The 20,713-nt window shown below is 50.5% G+C and overlaps 1 protein-coding gene across 2 annotated transcripts in view; it reads left to right on the forward strand.

Annotated features, from left to right (window-relative positions):
• Positions 1-20,713, forward strand: part of Hmcn2 (hemicentin 2) — a 149,299-nt gene that overhangs the window by 2,916 nt on the left and 125,670 nt on the right. For both annotated transcript variants that reach the window (XR_015684241.1, XM_087655099.1), the window contains exons 2-4: positions 16,107-16,177; positions 17,696-17,854; positions 18,519-18,641. Coding sequence is in view for 1 of the 2 variants with exons in the window: in XM_087655099.1 (XP_087511225.1) it covers positions 16,107-16,177; positions 17,696-17,854; positions 18,519-18,641 (353 nt within the window). In the remaining variant the exon portion in view is untranslated. The remainder of the gene's footprint in view (positions 1-16,106; positions 16,178-17,695; positions 17,855-18,518; positions 18,642-20,713) is intronic.

Consider the following 20,713-nt stretch of genomic DNA (forward strand, 5'->3'; position numbering starts at 1 on the left):
GACCAGGCATGCTCTGGAGAGGATAAGGGCTGCTCTAGGATGCCCTAGAGACGATTTTGAAAGCATACATGAACCTTTTTGATTGATACAGGAACATCCTATATGCTTTGAAATCACCACCCCAATTCTGGTGCAGAGGTAGACAAGAGTTGAAAGGAAAGCCGGACCCTAACTCTGGGTGCCCGGTCTCAATGCACTTTTCTTCATGCAACCTTGTGCTTCTCTGGAGTTCCGGTTTCCGTTGTACATTATGCTGCATGAACATTTATTCTAACAATTTTATGTTCAATTTTCTGACATGGGAAGAATTTTGAGAAGGACTTGACCTCAGGAGGTAAAGAGGGGTGAGGTTAGGTCAGCGTAGGTCTGGTGAGCATATGCCCTCAGCTGGGCACCCTGGTAGCTACCTCACTTTTGAAAAAAGTCAACTGCATGTATGTGCTTCTTGACTAGGTGTATGCATGTATGTGGCTGGGCCTCAGCAAACCTGTGGAGGTCAGAGGACAACTGGTCGAGTCACTGTTTTCCTTCGCCACGGGCTTGTTAGTGCTGGTGCAAGTGCCCTTACCTGCTGGGCCACCTCACTGGACTCTCAGACCTTTTTATTTTTTTTTTTTTGGTTCTTTTTTTTCGGAGCTGGGGACCGAACCCAGGGCCTTGCGCTTCCTAGGCAAGCGCTCTACCACTGAGCTAAATCCCCAACCCCGACCTTTTTATTTTTAAACAAAAGCAGGCAAGCAAGCAAACAAACAAACCCTCCCCACAGGCTACCCAAACCATCTTCCCTAAAGCTCCCCCAGATTCCAAGTGGAGAAGAACTCAAGGATATAGAAGCCCCACAGTGGGAGAGGGACTAGGATTCATAACCAGGACCCAGCAGCCTAGCGGTAACAGTTTGGGACTGCAGAACAAGGGCATGCAGGTGGGCACGGTAGTTCGCACCCGTAGTCTCAGCCTCCGGTGGCTGAGGCAGGAGATTGGAAAGTTCAAGCCCAAGATCAAGATACCATCTCAAAATGAGGGGGTAGGGGTCACTTAAGTATAGTGCCTGGCTGTCACTCAGTCTCAGTAGGGGACACTGAAAGACTGCGAGGAAGCAGCATTAGAGAAGGGAGCATTGGCTGCTCCTGCCAGGGACAGGGGACATGCTTGGAACAAAGAATCTCCTGGGGCGAGTGGCTGGCTGGGAAAGGGCTAGAGGACAATGTGACATGTAGGGACAGGTGTGTGTGTGTGTGTGTGTGTGTGTGTGTGTGTGTGTGTGTCTGGCAGGCAGCTCTCCTGGAGGAAGTGGGGCAGAGCGGGGCTGGATGAAGCCCATCCTGCTGCCTGCTGCCTATAGCTGCCAAGGCCTGGGAGGCCCTGAATTTCCTTGTATGGGCTTGGAGCACTGCATCCCCAGCAGGCACTGCAGCTGGGCTCTGGCTGTGTCTGCTGAATCAGCAAATGGTATGCCCTTCAGTAGAGGATGAACTGGAGACAGAGGGGTTTCTGACCTGCCCGCCCCCCCCAGCTCTGCGTTCTGCGAGTGTGTTTTTAATGGGAGCTACCGGGTGTTTGTGAGTGCGCGTGCAGGCTCTCGGTGGCGCTTCTAGGGATGCACAGCCTTGCAAACAGAGAATGACTTTAAGCTTTGGGAATGGTTTTAGTGTGTTTTCCATTGCAAAAGCAAGGCCAGCAAGACAGCCCAGTGGATGCTTGCTGCCAAGCCTGATGATCTAAGTTTTATCCCTAGAACTTGCAGGGTGGAAGGAGAGAGCTGCCTCCTGAAAGTTATCCTCTGGTGCCTGTGCACACTCAGTAAATAAATGCATAAGGAGCCGGAGAGATGGCTCGGTGGTTCATAGCCTGGCTGCCTTTCTAGAGGGCCCCGGGTTCTCAGGACTCACCTGGAGGACGGGGGATCAGAACTGGAATCTGTAACTCTAGTTCCGGAGGGTCACACACCCTCTTCTGGCTTCCTTCAGTGTCAGGCACGCATGAGGGGGGGGGCACCAACATACATGTAGTCAAAACATCCATGCACGCAAACTAAAATAATGTTAAAAATTCACCAAGGTAAGTGAGGAGTTTTAAGAAATCATAACTGGATGTGGTTTCAAATGCCTGTAGTTGCTAGGACCCAGGAGGAGGCAGAGGCAGAGGCAGGAGGATTGCATTAGGGAACAGCCAGGCTATAGTGAGCAAACAAATCCATGAGCCAGACTGGACAATTCCCAGAGGAGAATAACGGCAGATTTTCTGTCGCTCTGGACTGTAAATGTGGATAGCTCTGCACGTCCCACCAGTAACTGCTACAAAAGCACCCATTCCCCAGGGACAGGGCCTGTGGCTTCCACTGGCAGCACTGCAGTGGAATGAGCTTTTTACATTGCGGGTAGATGGTGGCTCTTCAAGTCTGTGGAATGTTCTAGGCATTTGAGGGGCCACAGCACCCAACCCTGGGTGTCAGGGAAGAGGCCAGTTCCTTGTCTGCATAGCTTGTGAGCTTCTGAAATGTTCATTAGAGCGTCTTCTTTCCTTCCCTCCCTCCTTCCTTCCCTCCCTCCCTCCCTCCTTCCTTCCCTCCTTCCCTCCCTTCCCCCATCCTTCCATCCCTCCCTCCTTCCCTTCCTCCCCCTTCAATCCATCCCCCTCCCTCCCTCCTTCCTTCCATCCCTCCCTCCTCCCCTCCCTCCCTCCTTCCCTCTCTCCCTCCTTCCCTTCCTCCTTCCTTCCCTCCCCCTGTGATTTTCTCCTAGGCATGTCAGTCTTACTGTTGGGGTTTTGGGGGCGGACACGCCAATGGATTTCTTCACTTGATAATTCACACTATGTTGGTGGTACCCACCGTTTGCACATTGTTTAGTGCACACCCCCTGTGGGGGATGGATGGGACTCATGCCAGGCAAGTGCCCAGCCACCAATCTGTGTCCCCTGCCCAATGGTTAGTATTTTTCCTGGTCGGTTACCTTTCCATATTGTTCGTGGTTCCTGGGGTCTTCAGTATTCATATAGAGAAATCTATTGACTCTTGTCTTCTTTTGCGTTTCTTCCCACATACATACTTAGAATGGCGTGTTTTGTTTTATCATCATAAAATTAGCTATATGTAAAAGTATTTTTTTATTTTCTTGGCATTAACTTTACCTGCAATATAAAATAAATCGGCCTACAGAATTAAAAAAATCAAATACATAGCCAGGGTGGTGGTTGTTATTGGTGGTGGCAGTGGTGGTGCACACCTTTAATCCCAGCACTCAGGAGGCTGAGGCAGGTGGTCTCTGTGAGTTCGAGACAAGCTTGGTGTACAGAGTAAATTCATGAACAGCCAGGGCCACACAGAAAAGCCCTGTCTTGAAAAATAAAAGAGAAAACTAATAATTTATATTATAATTAAGTATAATTATTATTAATTTCTTTTTTAAGGTCATCTTATGAAATTATCCTTGCTCTTTGCGTATGTGTGTACGAATATATGTGTGTGCATGTGTGCTTGTGTGCATGTGTGCTTGTGTGTGTTATACATGTACATTTGCTCTTGTGTACATGTTCATGTACGCACATGCGCGTATGTACTGAAGAGGGCAGAGGTTACTGTCACCTTAGTTTTCCAGACAGGATCTCTCACCAATCCTAGAGATCATCAAATCTGCCTGGCTGGCGGCAAACCCCCAGGGTCCGCCTGTCTCTGCGCCCCCAGTGCTGGGCTTACAGCTGTTTACCACCACTGCACCCAGATTTTACATGGGTGCTGGAGATCTGCACTACGCCATCACGCTTGGGAGGCAGGCGCTTTACAGAGAGAGCTATCTCCCCCAAATTCCCAATCCGTTCTTCTCCATCACTTGGCTCTTGCTCTGATCCCAAATTACCTACCAGAGCAGGACTCTGTCTGGGTTTCCATTTTCCTACTGTCTGATGATTCTTGGTCCAGGAACACACTTTTTAAATTATCAGCCTTAGTAGTTAGTGTTAAGAAAAGGACTCCTGTGTTCTCTTATTATGATTACTCTGCCCATTTGTGTGTTTTTTGGAGACAGGCCAGCTATGTATCCCTGGCTAGCCCTGAAACTCATAGAGACTGACTGGCCTCTGCCACCAGAGTGTTGGGATTAAAGGCATGTGCCATTATGCCTGGCTTGTATTTGTTTGTTTGTTTGTTTGGTTTTGGCTTTTGAGATTGGTTTTATTTAGCCCAGGCTAGCCCTTAACTGTTGCCTGCCCTGTCTCACCTCCCAGGTGTTGAGACTACACACTTACCACTGTGCCCAACCACAGTGGTTTTCCTGGTTTTGTTTTTAGAAAGAGTTTTGCTAATGCAGCCCAGGCTGACCTTGAACTCACGATCCTTCTGCTCTAATTTCCCAATTGCTGGGATCATGTAGATATGTGCTCTCAAATCTGCTTTTATGTCTTCTTATAAAGCTTTTAATCAAGTTTTTATGTCATACGGTTTTAGATTCGGGAATTAATGTGAGGATAGAGCAGATATGCCCTGTATGTATTTTATGTACATGTGTGATGTGTGTGCTCACATGTGGTATGCATGCATGTACACATATGATGTATACATGTGATATACATGCATGTGCACCTGTGGTATACATACATGGTTACATGTATATAATGTGTGCTGTACATGCACGTGCATGTGTGGTGTACATTCATTGAGGTATATATGCATTGCAGTGTGGAATACCTGTGTGGTATGCATGTGTGTGCAGTGTGGTATACATGTACTTGCAGAGGCTCAAGGTCGACTCCGGGTCTCTTCGGTCTGGCCCATCTCCCTTACCTTTCGAGTACTACTTGCTTCTCCCTGAACATTCAGCTCACTGTTTTAGCCAGGCTGGCTGGCCAGTGAGACGCCAGGATCCACCTGTCGCTGTCCTTTACCCCAGGACTCCTGTAACAAGTGCACACTGCCCTGCCTAGATTTTATATGGGTACCAGAGATATGAACTCATGTCCGCATGCAGCAGTCCCTTCACTCACTGAGCCATCTCTCCAGCCTTGGGCATTTTTGTCACCACACTTCGCTAGTTAGGTGGTTTGGGGTGGAGAAGGACAAAGAGATCCAATGCCAGGGTGACCATATCTAGGAAGGATGTGCACTTCCAACAGGATGGCCTGCAAACCCTGCTTGGGCCTGGTCAGGTGCTGGCCAGGGCCCTCCAGTGGGAAGGGGGTCCCTGCTCTCTTTTCCTGCTGTCTCTTTGGGAGATGCATCTTACCCTTGCAAAGGGAGATGTCCCACTGCCTTCCCTGGAACAGCGTCAGAAGTGACAGAATTTTCCTGAGTAGGGGAGTGGCCTTGTCTTTCTCACTTATTTACTTATTTATCATGTAGTCATGTATCTTGTTTGGCATGAAAGTGCATGTATTTTTTTCCCTTGGTTCTAATCCAGGACTACTTTGTTTATTTCCTGGCCCAGACTCTTCGGGCTTTGGTCCTTGGAAACTAATTTGCTTGGCTTCTGTGCTCCTATGCACATTCCCAGTGCAGCACAGGGAAAGATTTTAGACATTGTTCTTCTTTACTGATACATTTATGGTGTCTATACAAAGTTTCATGTAGTTCAGGCTGGCCTTGAATTTGCTGTGTAGCTGAGAGTGACTTTGAACATCTGATCCTCCTGCCTTACTCCCTGATTGGTGGGATCACAGGTATGCACCTCCTCCCCTTACCACTCTGGGATGGAACCCTGGAGTCCAGTGCATGCTGAGAAGGTGCTCTGCTAGCACAGCTGCAGCCCCCAAGCTCTACACTGTTAAGCCCCATGCATGCCTCGGCACCGAGACATACTGCAGGCACACGTTGTGTAGAACTAGCTGTTTTCCTCAGGGAGACCCGGGTGTTTTTGTTAGGGAATGGTGTCAGTGGCCAAGCTCTGTTGCTAAATGTGCTTCTGGTTGCTTAAGGGTCTCTGCGGATGTCTTTCATGACAGAGCAGGGAGAACTGGGAATAAGCAAAACTTGCGTGTGCTTCTATCAGTATTTCTGCTTTCAAAAACTATTATTACATTAAAAAATTACTGGGGAGAGGGTGTGAACAGACATGTGTCATGTCATGTACAAGGAGGTCAGAGGACAAGTTGTAGAAGTCAGTTCTCGCCTGCCATGTAGGTCCTATCCATCTGACTTAGGTTCTAAGACTTAGCAGCAAGTACCTCTAACCGATGAGCCATCTGATTGGCCACAGGGTTTCTGGATATAACCGCCTCGTGATAGCTAATTGAAATTGGCAGCGTGACCGGAGAAGGAACACCTCAGGGGTTAATAAGGTGAGCTCTTGGTTACGCTTGTGAGGGGGGTTTCTAGAGGGGATAGACTGAGGTGGAAAGGCCACCCCAAATACAGGCAGCTGACCCTTCCAGCTGAGGGAGGCGTAGGAAGCCAGTGGAAGCTGGTGAGACACGAGTATTCCCTACCTGCTACATTCTGACCTGGAGACACTTGCGGTGTCCTAGCACATGGTCCCCTCACCATGAACTTTACCGTTCCTTCCTGATGGACAGACCATAACCTATACCCTCCTCCCCTTCTGACACAGGGCTTCTCTGTGTAGCCCTGGCTGTCCCGGAACTCAGTGCAGGCTGGCCTCGAACTCAGAGGTCCACTTGCCTCTGTCTCCCGAGTGCTGGAATTAATGGTGTGTGCCACCATCATCCAGTGGGCCACAATCTTTTAACCCCGGGTCCCAATACATCCTCCTCCCACCCCCAACTTTGATTCTACTATGTTTCTTATCGAAGTAGCAGGAAGGATGCCTAACATACAGCGGCGTCCCTCCAAGGAGAACATGCCTTCGTCCTGAGGTCTCCACTGCTAAATCACTACCACATGCACTGTGCGAACCTCTTTCCGCATGAAGCCAGGCCGAACACGTGTGGCTTATCTCTGGCCTCCCGTTCCAACACTGACGAACCTGGCTCCCCACATCCGTCCGCCGACCATCCATTTCACTGTTCCGTTTCAGCGCGGACAGGCGTGGCTTCAGAATCGTTAACTCCTAACCCCGTGGGAAACGGCCTCATTAACTCAGGTCCAGCTCCTCCTTTGTCCTCCAGACCCCATTTCTACAGCCGCTCCCATCAGCTTCTTCTTCTGTTTATAAACCTCATTTCATCCCGTATTTTTATGCAGTCGGAGACGGAAGCCAGAGCTCGGTTCATGCATCTTACTGTTTTGAGACAGTGTCATGTAGCCTGGCTCCCTGTGTACCCAAGGATGATCTTGAACTCGTGACTCCCCTGCCTCTACCTTCCAAGTACTTTCTAAGCACAAATTCTGTTGCTTAGCAACATCCCCATTCCCTCATATCTTCATTTCAAAACTATTCTGAAGTATTTATTCTTTCAGATGAAATATTAGGTAACAGAAAACCTCTGTTAACTTCTCTTTAAAAAATCATCTGTGACTGGAGGGATGGCTCCGCGACCAAGCGCTCTAGCTGCTCTTACAGAAAACCTAAGTTTGCTTTCCAGCATCTGCTCTGGGTAGCCAGCAACTGCCTGCAAATCTAGCGTTAGCAGACCTGACTCCTTTTTCTGGACTCTGGGACACCTACACTCACACGCACACAGCCATAGATGTGCTGCACATGCACACACATGAGCACGCGTGTACACATGCACACACACACAAATAAAAATAAAAGTCAGGTGATCCACACTAGTGCTTTGGAGGTGGAAGCAAGTAGATCTCTGTGAGTTCAAGGCCAACCTGGTCTACATAGCAAATTCCAGGGCAGCCAATTCTACATGGTAAGATTCTGCCACAACAATAAATTAATTAATAAAAACAATAAGTGGGGGTTGGGGATTTAGCTCAGTGGTTAGAGTGCTTGCCTAGGAAGCGCAAGGCCCTGGGTTCGGTCCCCAGCTCCGAAAAAAAGAACCAAAAAAAAAAAAAAAACCAATAACTAATAAAGACATGAATAAAATAATGAAGAGTTGAAATCTACTAAAGATTGACTGTGATCTTGCTCAGGGTTTTGTTTTATTTCCAGTTTACTTTTAGTTATCATCTGAAGGAATTTGCCTGCTCCCTAAGACCTGCTCCTGCTTCTGCTGACACACGTCCATTAGCCAGGCTCTGTGTTTTTCCTACGAGTCCCTCCGGTTCCATTAAGAGCGTTTCTTACTCCTTCATTCTCATGCGTTACCACTTTGGTCAGGATATTTTTATCCATCACATTTCATTCTGAAAATCTGTATTTTTGGAATGTTGGGGAACAATTTGTTTTCATGCACTTATTACCTTGCAGACTCTTTACTGAAGGCATGTGTGTGTGTGAGCATGTGTGCATGTGTGTACATGTGCTCATATGTTTGCAGGTGAGTGTACATGTGTGTGTGCGTGCATGTGTGCATGCATACTTATGTATGAGTGTGTGTATGTATGTGTATATGTGTGTGCACACATACATGTGCTCATGTGTTTGCAGGTGAGTATACATGTGTGTGTGCAGGTGTGAGTGTGAGTGCGTGTGCGTGTGTGTGTGTATAGACCAGAGGTTGACGTTGGATATCTTCCTTGGTCTTCATCACCTTGCTTTTGGGGAAAAAGATCCCTCTTTGAACCTGGAATTCCTGCCTGGGTTAGACTGGCCAGCCAGAGAGCCCCAGCAGCCCTCTTGCCTCCACCTCTCCCGTGCTGGGGTTCTGGGCACACACCACTGTAGCCAGTGCTTACATGTGCATTGGCCATCTGAGCTCAGATCCTCTCTGTGTAGTCGGCACTTTACCTCTGCGCCTGGTCCCTAGGCCCTCGATGGGTTTTCTTTAAACTCAGCGTTGGTGGTGTCTCGGGCTTCCTTCCCAGGGTAATGCCCGGTGTGTGCAGGCTCTGGCCCTGCTCTCCTTTCGGCTCACTCCTCTGCCGGGTGTGCAGAATGATGTAAAGAAAGGCGGTGGCCACAGCCTCTCGTCTCCTCGCTAGTTTTACGTCATTTTTCATTTTGGTGGTTACTGGTTGTCTCTTGGTCAATTGTTTTTCAATCAAACCCAGGGCTGCATGTGTGGTAAACACACAATCAAACATGGGGCTTCAGCCTGAGCCCTGGGGCCCTGGCTCTTGACCTGAAGTGTGTTTGGGACTTTCTTTTGTTTTGTTTTGAAATCACCATGCAAAGGATGACCTTTTTGTTTCTAACGCCTCACGCCAAAACATACAACGAACTGAACCAGAAGGAAAAGCCAAACGAGCGGACAGAAACTGTTTCCCATGATAGGGTTGAGGGCGTCACCCAGAGTCAGAGCCCTTGCCTATCCTGCACAAGGCCTTGAGTTTGGTCCTTAGAGCCATGTGCAACTGGCAGTGGTGACCAGGCTCTGAGCTACATGAGACCTTGTCTTAAAACAAAATAACGCGCGCGCGCGCACACACACACACACACACACACACACACACACACACACACACACACAGGGTTTGGAATGTATATCGATTTTAGCAGGTAGAATTCTAGCTTTTATTGTGATGTTGCTAGGTTCTTTCTCCTGTTGACCCACATATGCAATCTCTTCCTATGACTGGTTCCCACATTTCTTCCTTTAGTCCCTCGGTCACGGTGGCTTGTCTCTTTAAGACTAAGCTGACTTCTGGCTTGAGTACACGTGCAGGAGGTTTGCATTTGGGAACATCTGCTCGAACTGTCTAGGAAGCTCTTCCTTTCTGCTCTTTGTCAGGCCTTGGCTCGGGGTTCAACTCTTCCAGTTAATAATCTGTTTCCTTCAAACATTGCCAGACTGGGGCGGATCACCGCGGTAGTGCACATGCTTTGCCTGCACAAGGCCTTGGGTTCCATCACGAGACCAAACCCCAAACGCAAAGAAGCAAAAGTGAACATCCATTTATAAAACGTTCTAATAATACAGCGTTGAAGAAATGCAAACTTTAATATTCTTATGTCTTTCCAGGCCATGCGCGTGATGTGTGTGTGCATGTATGTGTGCATGCGTGTGTATGTGTGTGTGCGTATGTGTGTGTATGTGTGTGCATGTATGTGTGCATGCGTGTGTATGTGTGTGTGCGTATGTGTGTGTATGTGTGTGCATGTGTGTATGTGCTTGTGTGTGCACATGTGTGTAGTAATATATAGCCAGTTTATCTCACTTACATTCATATGTCTCCCCCTTTAAAAGAAACACTTATGTACGTGTATGATCACATGAATGTGGAGGTCAGAGGAAAACGTTTGGGAGTTTATTTCTCCCTTCACCATATGGGTTTTGGGGATTAAATTCAGGTCATCAGGCTTGGTGACGAGTACATGGACCCACTGAATCATCTCAGCTGCTTTTCATATACGCATACAACCTTAAATTTTTTCAAAGTGCTCACTTTAAAAATAGATATATTTATCTTGATTTTATGTGTGTATTCCTGGGAATGAAACTGCTCTGTGGAAGTGGAGCCCACCTTTTGCCGTTTGATGGGTATGGGAAACCTCCCTGTATTGTACCCTGCCCAGGACACACTGGGGGACTGTTTAATCACATCCTGGCCTGTGTCAGTTTAGTGTACTAAGAACTTTATGCTAAATTGATGGAGGACGGATGGTGTCCTCTCTAAATTTGCATATGTCTGACTCTTGGCCAAGTTAGAACCTTCCAGAGTTCTCCAGGCATGCTTTCATTCTGACAGGGGAGTTTGGGCTGGCTGGGCTGGACTCATGGTACAGTCCTCAGAACTGCCCATGGCTGGGGCAGCTCTTTAATACGTGTGGGAGCTACCTGTGTACCTGTGTACATGTGCATGTGTGGAGGTCTTCATTGTCTCCCTCCACTCTGATTTTCCTATTACCCTCCTGCCACCCCCAAGCCTGAGCTTCACTACCTCAGCCTGACAGCCCTTTCTCTTTTAACCTAAAGGCTTTTATCCCCTTAGCCCAGGGATCCTCCTCCCTCAGCCTGGGGGTTTCCTTCCTTTGGACTGGAGATATTCACCCACTTCCCCCGATTACCAAGAGACCCTTATTCCTTTAGCTTTGGGCTCTCACCACTAGGCTAGAGGGCCCTTTAGCCAAGGGTTTCCCCTCGGAGGGTCCTCACTGCTTTGGTCTAGCTCCAGCCACCTCTCCCAGGAGGCTGGAGATCCAGGCACCTGTAAGGTGTCAGCTACGTCCAGCTGGTCCTCGTCATCCTGAGACAGAGTCATCTACTGCAGAAACGAAACCCGAATGTATCCTGGGGACCAGCCTGGCTCATGTCATGGCCTGACTGGGCCAGACACTTCCTAGTCTGAGTCTTTGCAGGGTTGGGAGAGAATGGAGGGAGAAGGAAAGGTGGGTGCTGGGTGCTGGGTGCTGGGGAGGTGTTTGCCTGTGGATAAGAAGTGAGAGTGGAGGGGCTGGGGATTTAGCTCAGTGGTAGAGCGCTTACCTAGGAAGCGCAAGACCCTGGGTTCGGTCCCCAGCTCCGAAAAAAAAGAACCAAAAAAAAAAAAAGAAGTGAGAGTGGAGACCCCCAGAGGTCTGGGGTGTGGGATTAGTGTCAACCTTACAAATAGGACTGGGAACAGCATCCTGGGTACCACGGATGGCAGAAACAGAAGCTCTGAGGTCAGCAGGACTGTGGCCCAGTACATCCTGAGGAGGAGCAACAGACTGAGCCTAGATCCACTGGTAGAGGCTTCCAGGGGCTTCTGTCAGAAGCTCTGGGACCATTCTTGGTTCTTTGGATAGAGCCACCAGCCTAGTGTTTCTTGTCTCGTCACGCCTGTCATTTGGGAATATCTTCAAAGGTGACACCTTGGATCAGGCTCAGGAAGTGTCAGAGTCCCAGCAGCCTGCATGCTGCTTCTCCAGCCTCTGCCTCCTAGAGAAGGGACAGCTAAGTCCTGGACAAGGTGGGCAAGGTGGCGGTAAGATAGGGAACTCTGCTGAGGTTACTGTGGGGGACGGGGAGTGTGTGTGTGTGTGTGTGTGTGTGTGTGTGTGTGTGTGTGTGTGTGCTGGGGGGGGTTATGGGACTCCAGTGCTACTTGATTGAGGATGGAGATTGTTACAGATGTAGTCTGAGGCCCAGCTATGGCCCTGACTATTCCCACTGGGACCAGCAGGGCCAGACGAGGGGTTAGCGAAGCACCTGGACTGTTCCAGCACTGCCTGCCCCATACATACCCCAGAGACCTCGTTTTCACGCAGAGCAGAAGCTCCCCCTGTAGAGGGGTGAGCCTGGGCCAGCCTTCTGGGACTCATATGCTCCTAGGAGGGTGTTTGAGGGGAGTCAAGGTCATAGGCTTAATCATTCCCACGGCCGGCATACCCAGCTTTAAGGGGCTGCACGCTACATCTGCCCAGCTGTTTGGCAAATGTCCTTCTTCAGTCACGAACCTCCCTCTCCTCCAGGAACAATGAGGCCCAGGGAATGAACACAGAACATCTGCAGCCTCTAGCGTGGTTGACAGCTTGGAGTTGGGGTCAGAATGACCCAGATTCCAGCCCCATCTCTACTGATCCCTACTTGTAATTCCTCGGTCAGGTCGCTTTGTCTCCCTGGACTTGACAGTAGACTTTATGGTGCTAACGGTGTGGCTCAGTGGCTTACCCAGCATGCACAATGCCTGGGGTTCTGCCCAGCACTGCAAAGACTGAGTGAAACGGTGCTCACCTGTATCCCAGCAACTCAGGAGGTGGAAACTGCAGGGTCAAGAGTTGAAGGTCACCCTTAGCTACATGAAGAGTTCTAGGGTATCCTTGAGCTACATGAGACTTTGTCTAAAAAAATAAATCTGACAATAGACCCACGCCGCTCAACACCATTGTCATGGCCTGTATCCCACCCCAAAGCTAGGTTATGGAAACTTTAATTCTCCCATGAGGTAACTTATAGCCCAGGGGAGGGGTTTAGGTCACCCCCGACTGAGTTAGTTCTCCTGAGATGACCTCCCAGCCCCCCACTCATCTCTCCAGCGTGCTTGCTTCCCTTCTGTCACATGATGCTCCTGGAGTCCCCAGCAGATGCTGTAGCACAGTCTTGGACCCATTAGCCTCTAGAACTGTGAGAGGACATAAACCTTTCTTCTTGATCACTCAGTTAGCGTCAGGTGCTCTATGACAGCAGCAGAACAAAAACAAGCTAACGCAAATCAGCTCTTAGAGCCACAGCTGGGGGCACACTACGTCAGCAAGGACTCACAGTGGCACACAAACAAAGCCGCTGGGATTTTTGTTGTTGTTCAGAGCCAGCTGTTCCAGACAAGAACTAGGGAGAAGAAGGGACCCAGTCATCTCTCCTACAGGTAAATTCTCATAGGGACAAACCCGTCCTGCGCTGTCTGGTTCTGGGCTCAGTGCTCTGCTGGAAGTTGGGAGTGAGAGGGGCCAACCTACCCAGTGAGGGTACGCACAGCCCTCACTGAAGACAGCATGCATCTCTGACCCCCCGCACAGTTGGTGGGGACCCCTGAGTACTCAGACCCTTCCTCGTGTTGTAGGGGCTGATATTGCTCTGGGATTGAGGACTAGGGAAGGCAGTGTGGTGTCTACCGAGATGAATGCATGTGGATGCTCACTGGGGGTGGAGGATGTCAGCAGGAGGGCAGCCGCTCTGGGGTGACATGGTCTCCCAGAGGCAACTCCCTGTCACAGGATGGACTTTCCCAGGACCTGGGTAGTGGGAGGCTGAGCCTTAGACACTGGATTCAGGAAGCTCACCCTTCAACCCAGGACTGCCAAGATTGCATTGTCTTCTTCGAATAAATCACGTGGTGTCTCATAACTGTTAACTCCAGCTCTAGGGGATCTGAGGCCCTGTTAGGCTTCTGCAGGCACTTGAACACGTGGCATGCATATGTGTACACACACACAGGCACACACACACACACACACACACACACACAGAGGCTTACATACACATATATAAAAACAGGTCTTTAAATGGACTGAGGAGATGGTTCAGTAAATGACAGTGCTTGTTATAGAAGTGTGAGTGCTCGAGTCCGGATGCAGAGCACCCAGGACACTGTCAGGGTAGCATCGGCAGCCCACTTGCCATCCCAGTGCACGGGAGATGGAGATGGGATCCCTGAGCTAGCTGGATGGAGCAGGTGAGTGGGAGAGCTCTAAGCTCAGCAGGGAAATTCTATCTCCACATATAAGGAAGAGAGCTATTGAGGAAGCCACTCGATGTCAACTTCTGGCCTGGATACACCCTACATGCACACATCTGAGTACCCACATACCATGAACATGCTTATACATGCAGGCAGCCCAAACACACATGTATGCATAAGCCAAAAGAAAGTGATTTTGAAAAGCCAATGATCTAAAAACATTCAAAGGAAAAGAAAACCAAGAGAGGAAGCCTGATCTTGCCATGTAGAACAATGGAAAACCCAAACCCAAGGCACAGAGGTCATCCATCGCTTACCATCTATCTATTCCCCCAACCACCACCATCTATCTGTCCATCCACCCATTATATATCTGTCTATCTATCCATGCATCCATTCATGTCTTCTATCTATCTATCTATCTATCTATCTATCTATCTATCTATCTATCTATCATCATCATCATCATCATCTGTCTGTCTGTATTTCTATCTGTACTTTAAATAGCCTGATCTATTATTGGCACAGAAATGACCAGGAGCTAGGCAATGGCTTAGGGGACAAAATGTCCCCACAAGTCTATCAAATCAACAAATACCAGAATGAGTGGGTCCCAGTTGTGTGCTCTTAGCAGATGGCACATTATGAAGATCCCACTCCTTCTTAAAAGGGGAAAAATGTCCATAGGAGGGAACATGGAAGCAAAGTTTAGAGCAGCGACTGAAGGAACGGCCATTCAGAGCCTGCCCCACATGTGGCCCATGTACATACAGCCACCAAACTAGATAAGATTGATGAAGCTAAGAAGTGCATGCTGAAAGGGACCAGATATAGAACTCTCCTGAGAGGCACATCCAAAGCACGTCCAATACAGAGGTCAATGATAGCAGCAAACCACCGAACTGAGAACAGAACCCCTTGGGGGGAATTAGGGGAAGGATTGAAGGAGTTGAAGGAGCTTGCAACCCCATAAGAACAACAATGCCAAGCAACCAGAGCTTCCAGGGACTAAAGCACTACTGAAAGACTATACATGGACTGACCCAGGGCTCCAACTGCACATGTAGCAGAGAATAGCCTTGTTGGGGTGCCAGGGGAAGGGGAAGCCCTTGGTTCTGCCATGGTTGGACCCCCAGTGCACGGGAATGTGGGGGGGCAGTAAGGGGATGGAGGGGGAGAATATCCGTATGGGGGAGGGGGAGGGCATGGGGGGGCTTATGGACAGGAAACTGGGAAAGGGAATAACATTTGAAATGTAAGTAAAGAAATATATCTAATAAAAAAATTAAACAAAAAAAGAAGACCACACTCCTTTCGGGGGTCTAGAGCACTGCTGTACCTTCTGCTGACCCTTCTGCCTTTCCAAGTTCTAGTACAGAAAACTCTCACCAAGGGAGGCGCACTCCCAAGCCTGGCTCCTTTCTCACGGCTCCCTGGCTGTGAGTCCCATGTGCACACCTGCCTGGTGCCTTCCCAGGAAGTTAGCCATCTACTTTGCATACTGTCCACACTGTGTATGCTGCCCATCCGGAAGCCGACTTTCAGCTGTTTGACTCCGTAATCACACAAGATGGAGTCTGTCTGGCGGTGACTAGGATTCAAGAACTTTGACATGATTGTTATGTACACCTGAGCAGAAGGCTCTGTGCCCACCGGAGCCTGTTAGCTCTTGATCTTTGAGGAACGTGTGCTCTCTTTGAGGCAGTGGAGTGACTTTGAGTTCCACCAGCTTTGTCCGAGGGTGTTCCCTGCCTCACATCCCCCTCCACACCCATGTGACCCTCAGGTTTTCCTTGCTGTCCCTTTGGTGTGTAGATGGACTTTCTGGGAAGCTTCGTGCTTACTGCTTGGCTTGGAGTTGGCTGCTTGCTGTGTGTTCCAGAATGGAGCAACTGTTTCCTGTCCCATCTGTTTTCCCAGCATCCCTTTCCCTTCAAAAGTAGGAATGGGTGGGGTCCAGAAAGGCGATTTCTTAGAGAGGGCTCAGGACCGCTGTTGGAATGGTTTGCCCTTGGCCTGTCTGTGCTCGGGGAAACACACCTGCATCTCTCTCTTCCCACAGACATTGGCCCAGTGACCCTCACGGCGGACCCAGTGGTGTTTCAGAGAGAGCTGAGACAACTCTATGTTCAGGTGGGCCACCTGCCATCTTTATTGTTCTTCCTCTTCCATGACAAGAGTCCAAGGTCTTGCCGCCATGGCACCCACCCCCATCCTGGCCCTGCCTTTCCCTCAACCCACACCTTAGGTTGGATCCCGGAAGCCAGTACCTCCCGGCTGCTTTCCTCAGTCCATGAAACAAATATGTCACAGAGCCCTGGTGCATACTGGGTCCTGTTTTAATAAATGAGTGAGGGGAGACGCTGTTCCATTGAGGGTATGTGTGGAGGCTTGAGGGACAGCTTAGTTCAGACCCCTAATGCAGATCTGAGCCTGGGTCACATGTCCTTGGCCACAAAACACATGGCTCAGCACCGTCCTTCTGACAGTTGAGGCCACTAGCCTTCTGAGAGCAGGGACTCCGTAGGTGGGGTCTGCTTCTCAGCTGGATCCCCCAGGGCCTGGCAGGGTCTAGAATACCTGGGGCTCAGGCAGTCCTTCTGACTTCCTGAGGTAAGAAGGAAAGTTGTAGGGGGATGCTACAGGGGTGAGGAGGGAGTGGGGAGCACCCTCTTGAGGGAAAGGGGAATGGGAATGGGATGGGGGCGTTTGCAGAAGGGAGACCAGGAAGGGGGACAACATTTGAAATGTAAATCAATCAATCAATTAATAATAATCAAATAGATAATAATCAATTAATTAAAAACAAAAGAAAGTTGTGTTGTGGGGGGGCTGCTCCAGCAGGCGTGTGCCCTCACCAAAAGCTCTGGGTGCTGCCAGGCAGGGAGGGTGTGAGTGTGTCTCCTTGAGGGCCTGATGCCAGGGCAAGTGACAGAGAGAGTGTTTCTTCTGGCCTTGCCCGGCTCAGCTCTGATCCTTACTTCTTAAGCTTTGGCTGCCACAGGACTTCCTGAGGCTGCCCCCAGTGATTCCGTTCAGCCTTCCCTGTCCCATGTGGTGGTGATGGTCTGGGGGACAGCTCTTTTGGTAAAGCGTGCCTGTCACACAGATATGTAAGAGCTGGGTGTGGCTGCCCATGCGTGTAATCTCAGCACGAGGAGGCAGAGACAGGAGGACCACAGAGCACTGTTGGCCAGTATGCCTAACAGTGTTAGGGAGCTCCACATTCAGTGAGGGATGGATCTGAAAAAATAAGGTGACAAAAGAGGAGGACTCGTAACATTGACCTCTGACCTCTACACATACTCACATACATGTGTATGATCATCCACACGTGAGTACATATGCACTTTACACACTCACTTGTGTAAGGTTCGCTCATGTCTCAGCCGCTCTCCCACCCCCCAGCTCCATACCTTCTATAAGATGGAGCTGTCACTCACGCAAGAGAGAGAAGGAGGAACACACCTGCCTAAAGTCACAACAGGGCAGATGCTGGGAGGGACCGACAGGGACCACAGCCTGACCCAGGGCAGCCACGCTGAGGTGGTTCGAGGTGACTCCCAACTCCCGCTGGTTTTAGAGGTTTGTCCAGGCTGCTCCCTTGTCGATGAGGTGGGTGGCAGCCGCTGACACACTTCAACCCTCCAGGGAGGTGGTGACTGCCCAGAAATGAGTGTGGGGGCCATCAAGGCTGCCGTGGAGGTTGCCAACCCCGGCTCCTTCATCTACGTCTTCTCGGATGCCCGTGCCAAGGACTACCACAAGAAGAATGAGCTCCTGCAGCTCCTGCAGCTGAAGCAGTCGCAGGTGAGGAGCTCTAGGGATGGGGTGGGCAGCGTGCACGAGACCAGGAGGGGAGCATGAAGCCTCACAGGTGAGTGGGGTCCGGCGTCTCTCCTGGAGCCCTGGAGCTGTGGAGGCCAGCCACCCCTCTGTAAAGGCAGCATGGTTGCAAGCTCTGGGGACCTCGCTTCTTGGTGAGGTTTGCCCTGGTGCAGCCCCTCCCCCATCTTCCCTTCATGCAATGCTTCTCTGCCCTCACAGCCCTTGGTCCTTGCAGCTCAGGAACCCTGGTCCTTGTGTGCTCGGACGACAGGTCAAGACTTTGCCTCTTGCTTTTTGCACTGATGGCTGCGGAGGGGAGAAGGGCGGGTCTACTCTTGGGGAAAACTTCAAGGTTTGGGACTACATAGATGCTTCTGTGTCTAGAATATTCTAGAGCTCTTCAGGGTTCTTCTCACCGTAGCTTCTAGAGGCCACTCCAAAAGGAGTCTATTTCGGTATCATTCTTTGTTGTAGATTTCAGAAGTACCTGCTGTGTCTCTGGCTGTGCACACTGCCCTGCCCCTACCCTGCATCCCTCCTGATCCTCCTGCACGGACTGTGTCATTATTCCCAGGTCTCCCAGGGTTGGGGTCCTGCCTCCACTGGTTACGGTAGGAAGCACAGGGCCTATTTGCCTATCTTCCAGGTGGTCTTCGTGCTGACTGGGGACTGCGGTGACCGCACCCACCCTGGCTACCTGGCTTTTGAGGAGATCGCCTCCACCAGTTCTGGCCAGGTGTTCCAGCTGGACAAGCAGCAGGTGTCGGAGGTGAGTCACCCCAGGAAGTCCTTCCGAGCCTGCTGCCCCCGTGGGTGAGGGGGTGGAGCCTCATATGGTGTCGTACATAGGAGCTTTGCCTGTGGCTGTCACCAAGTGGTGCTGAGTGCCTACCTCCAGGCTCTGCGTGTCTCCTCAACTCTCCTGAAACCCCCCAGGCTTGGGAAACACCAAGTTCTTGGGAAACACCCCAAAAGTAAAAGAGGCTGAGGCTTGGAGGAGCACCTCGGGGTGCTGCCGATATCCCGCTGCTGGAAGGGCGACAGTGAGTTAGTTTCAGATGCTATCCTAGAGTCTGGGGCAAAGGGACCACTGTCTGGGCCCGGGATCCTGGGAGTTAGCAGCAGAGGGACTTGCTTTGGTTCTACTACCTTAGGGTCCAGCTTCCGGATCTACTAAGCCAGAGCATGCCAGGCGTCTGCGCCCCTGTCCTGCTCCCTGACCAAATGACAGCTCTCCCCTCCCCAACGCCCATCCTTCCAACAGTACAGAGCCTAACCACCATCTCTCTAGTGGAACCGAGAGGCCTTTCTCTGTGCTGTAAGTCCTCCGGCACTGCTGAGTGCAAAGTGTGGGCGTGGAACCACTGGAGAGCCCCAGCTGTCACATGACCCTGACACCAGCTTCCCTGAGACTATTGGGAATGGCCTGTGTGGACCCCAGGACACTACCCCTAGGTTCCTCCTGTTGCCCCTCTCCCGCACATCCAGACCCTTATTAGAACCTCTGCCTGTGTTTCCTCTTGCCGACTCCTCAAAACCCAACCGGCCTCTCTCCTGCTCTTCAGCCCTGGGACCTTTGGTCAGGCTTTCTTCTCCCAACTCCTAACCATCTGATATACGTGCCTTCCCAGGAAGCCATCTTCAACTTCCTGCCAAGGTCAAATCTCGCTCCACATCACTTCCCAGAACTCTCCACACTGCTTTACAGAGTTTTCGTCTTGTGGGTGTGTGAGTATTCAGACTATGAGAGCCCTCAAGGCTGGGCCATGGAGGCCACCCTAAACAGACACCCAAGCTGGGTAACTAGTTCCAGGAAGTGGCTGGGGGACAGAGCGTGCTTTGGGTCCCCATGCCTGCTGCTCTGGGAAAGAAGGTGTCTGCAGGGCAGGCAGTGGCCTCAAGAATGGATTTTGTGAGCTGTGTATTTATGAGCTGAGAGGACTGGTCTCTAGGGCCGTGTTTAGATTAGCGTGCCTCGGCTCCCTGTTGACAGATGGCGTTTATACTTCTCTGTGATACAACAGGCTTTAATTTCTGGCTTGTCAGCCTACCCTGGCATGGAGCCCCACGTAAGGGCGGGAGGCATTTCAGAGTGGAGGGACAGTTTCGTCCCCGCTTTTGGGGGGCGGGGATGCTTACTTCCTTCCAGTGTCAAATCGGACAGAGAGGCTGAAGACAGCTTGCCAGGGTCCTTGTCTCCAGGCACCCCAGGTTAGCCCTTCCACATTTTGCTGTGCGAGTCTCACGTGGCAGGACCACTGACAGCCAGGTTGAGCTGCTCCAGGTGGTAGAATGGAGGCTTCTGTGCATGGAGAGCCTCAAGCCTTGGATCTGTCTCTTTCTGGATATTCCCAGATCCTCAGCAAGCCTGGGAAAGTAGCTGAGACAGCCAAGGCTGTGGCCGTTCCCCAGGGAAGTCAGGCCAGTGGGGCTCTAGCTGGAAGACGTCTTCTAAACTTCTGAGGAGGCAGGTCAAGCAAACACTTTGACCTTCACAAAGTGCAGGATTTTGATGTACTGTGCACACTCTCCTGTGGTCATTTAGTAAGCACCTACTGCATGCCCCACCCAGGAGGAGGTGACTGGCCTGAACACGGGACCTTCTGTCTTGGGGATCTTAGTTCTTTTGGGTTGTGAACTTGTCATGTTATGGGGGAAGAGCCCCCTTTTGGAGTTTGTTCCAAAGTATATGGGGGAATTGAAGAACCTCTCTCCTTGGCAAGGCAACTTAGAATTCTGACCATCCTGCCACAAGAGAGGACCATACTGAAGGCAGGCAATGCGACCTTGAGATTGTCCCAGGGTGTGTGGCATATGTAACTACATGCATTCATTTGTGAG

Source organism: Rattus norvegicus, chromosome 3 (assembly GCF_021556685.1).
Source record: "Rattus norvegicus strain SHRSP/BbbUtx chromosome 3, alternate assembly SHRSP_T2T, whole genome shotgun sequence".
NCBI lineage: Eukaryota > Metazoa > Chordata > Mammalia > Rodentia > Muridae > Rattus > Rattus norvegicus.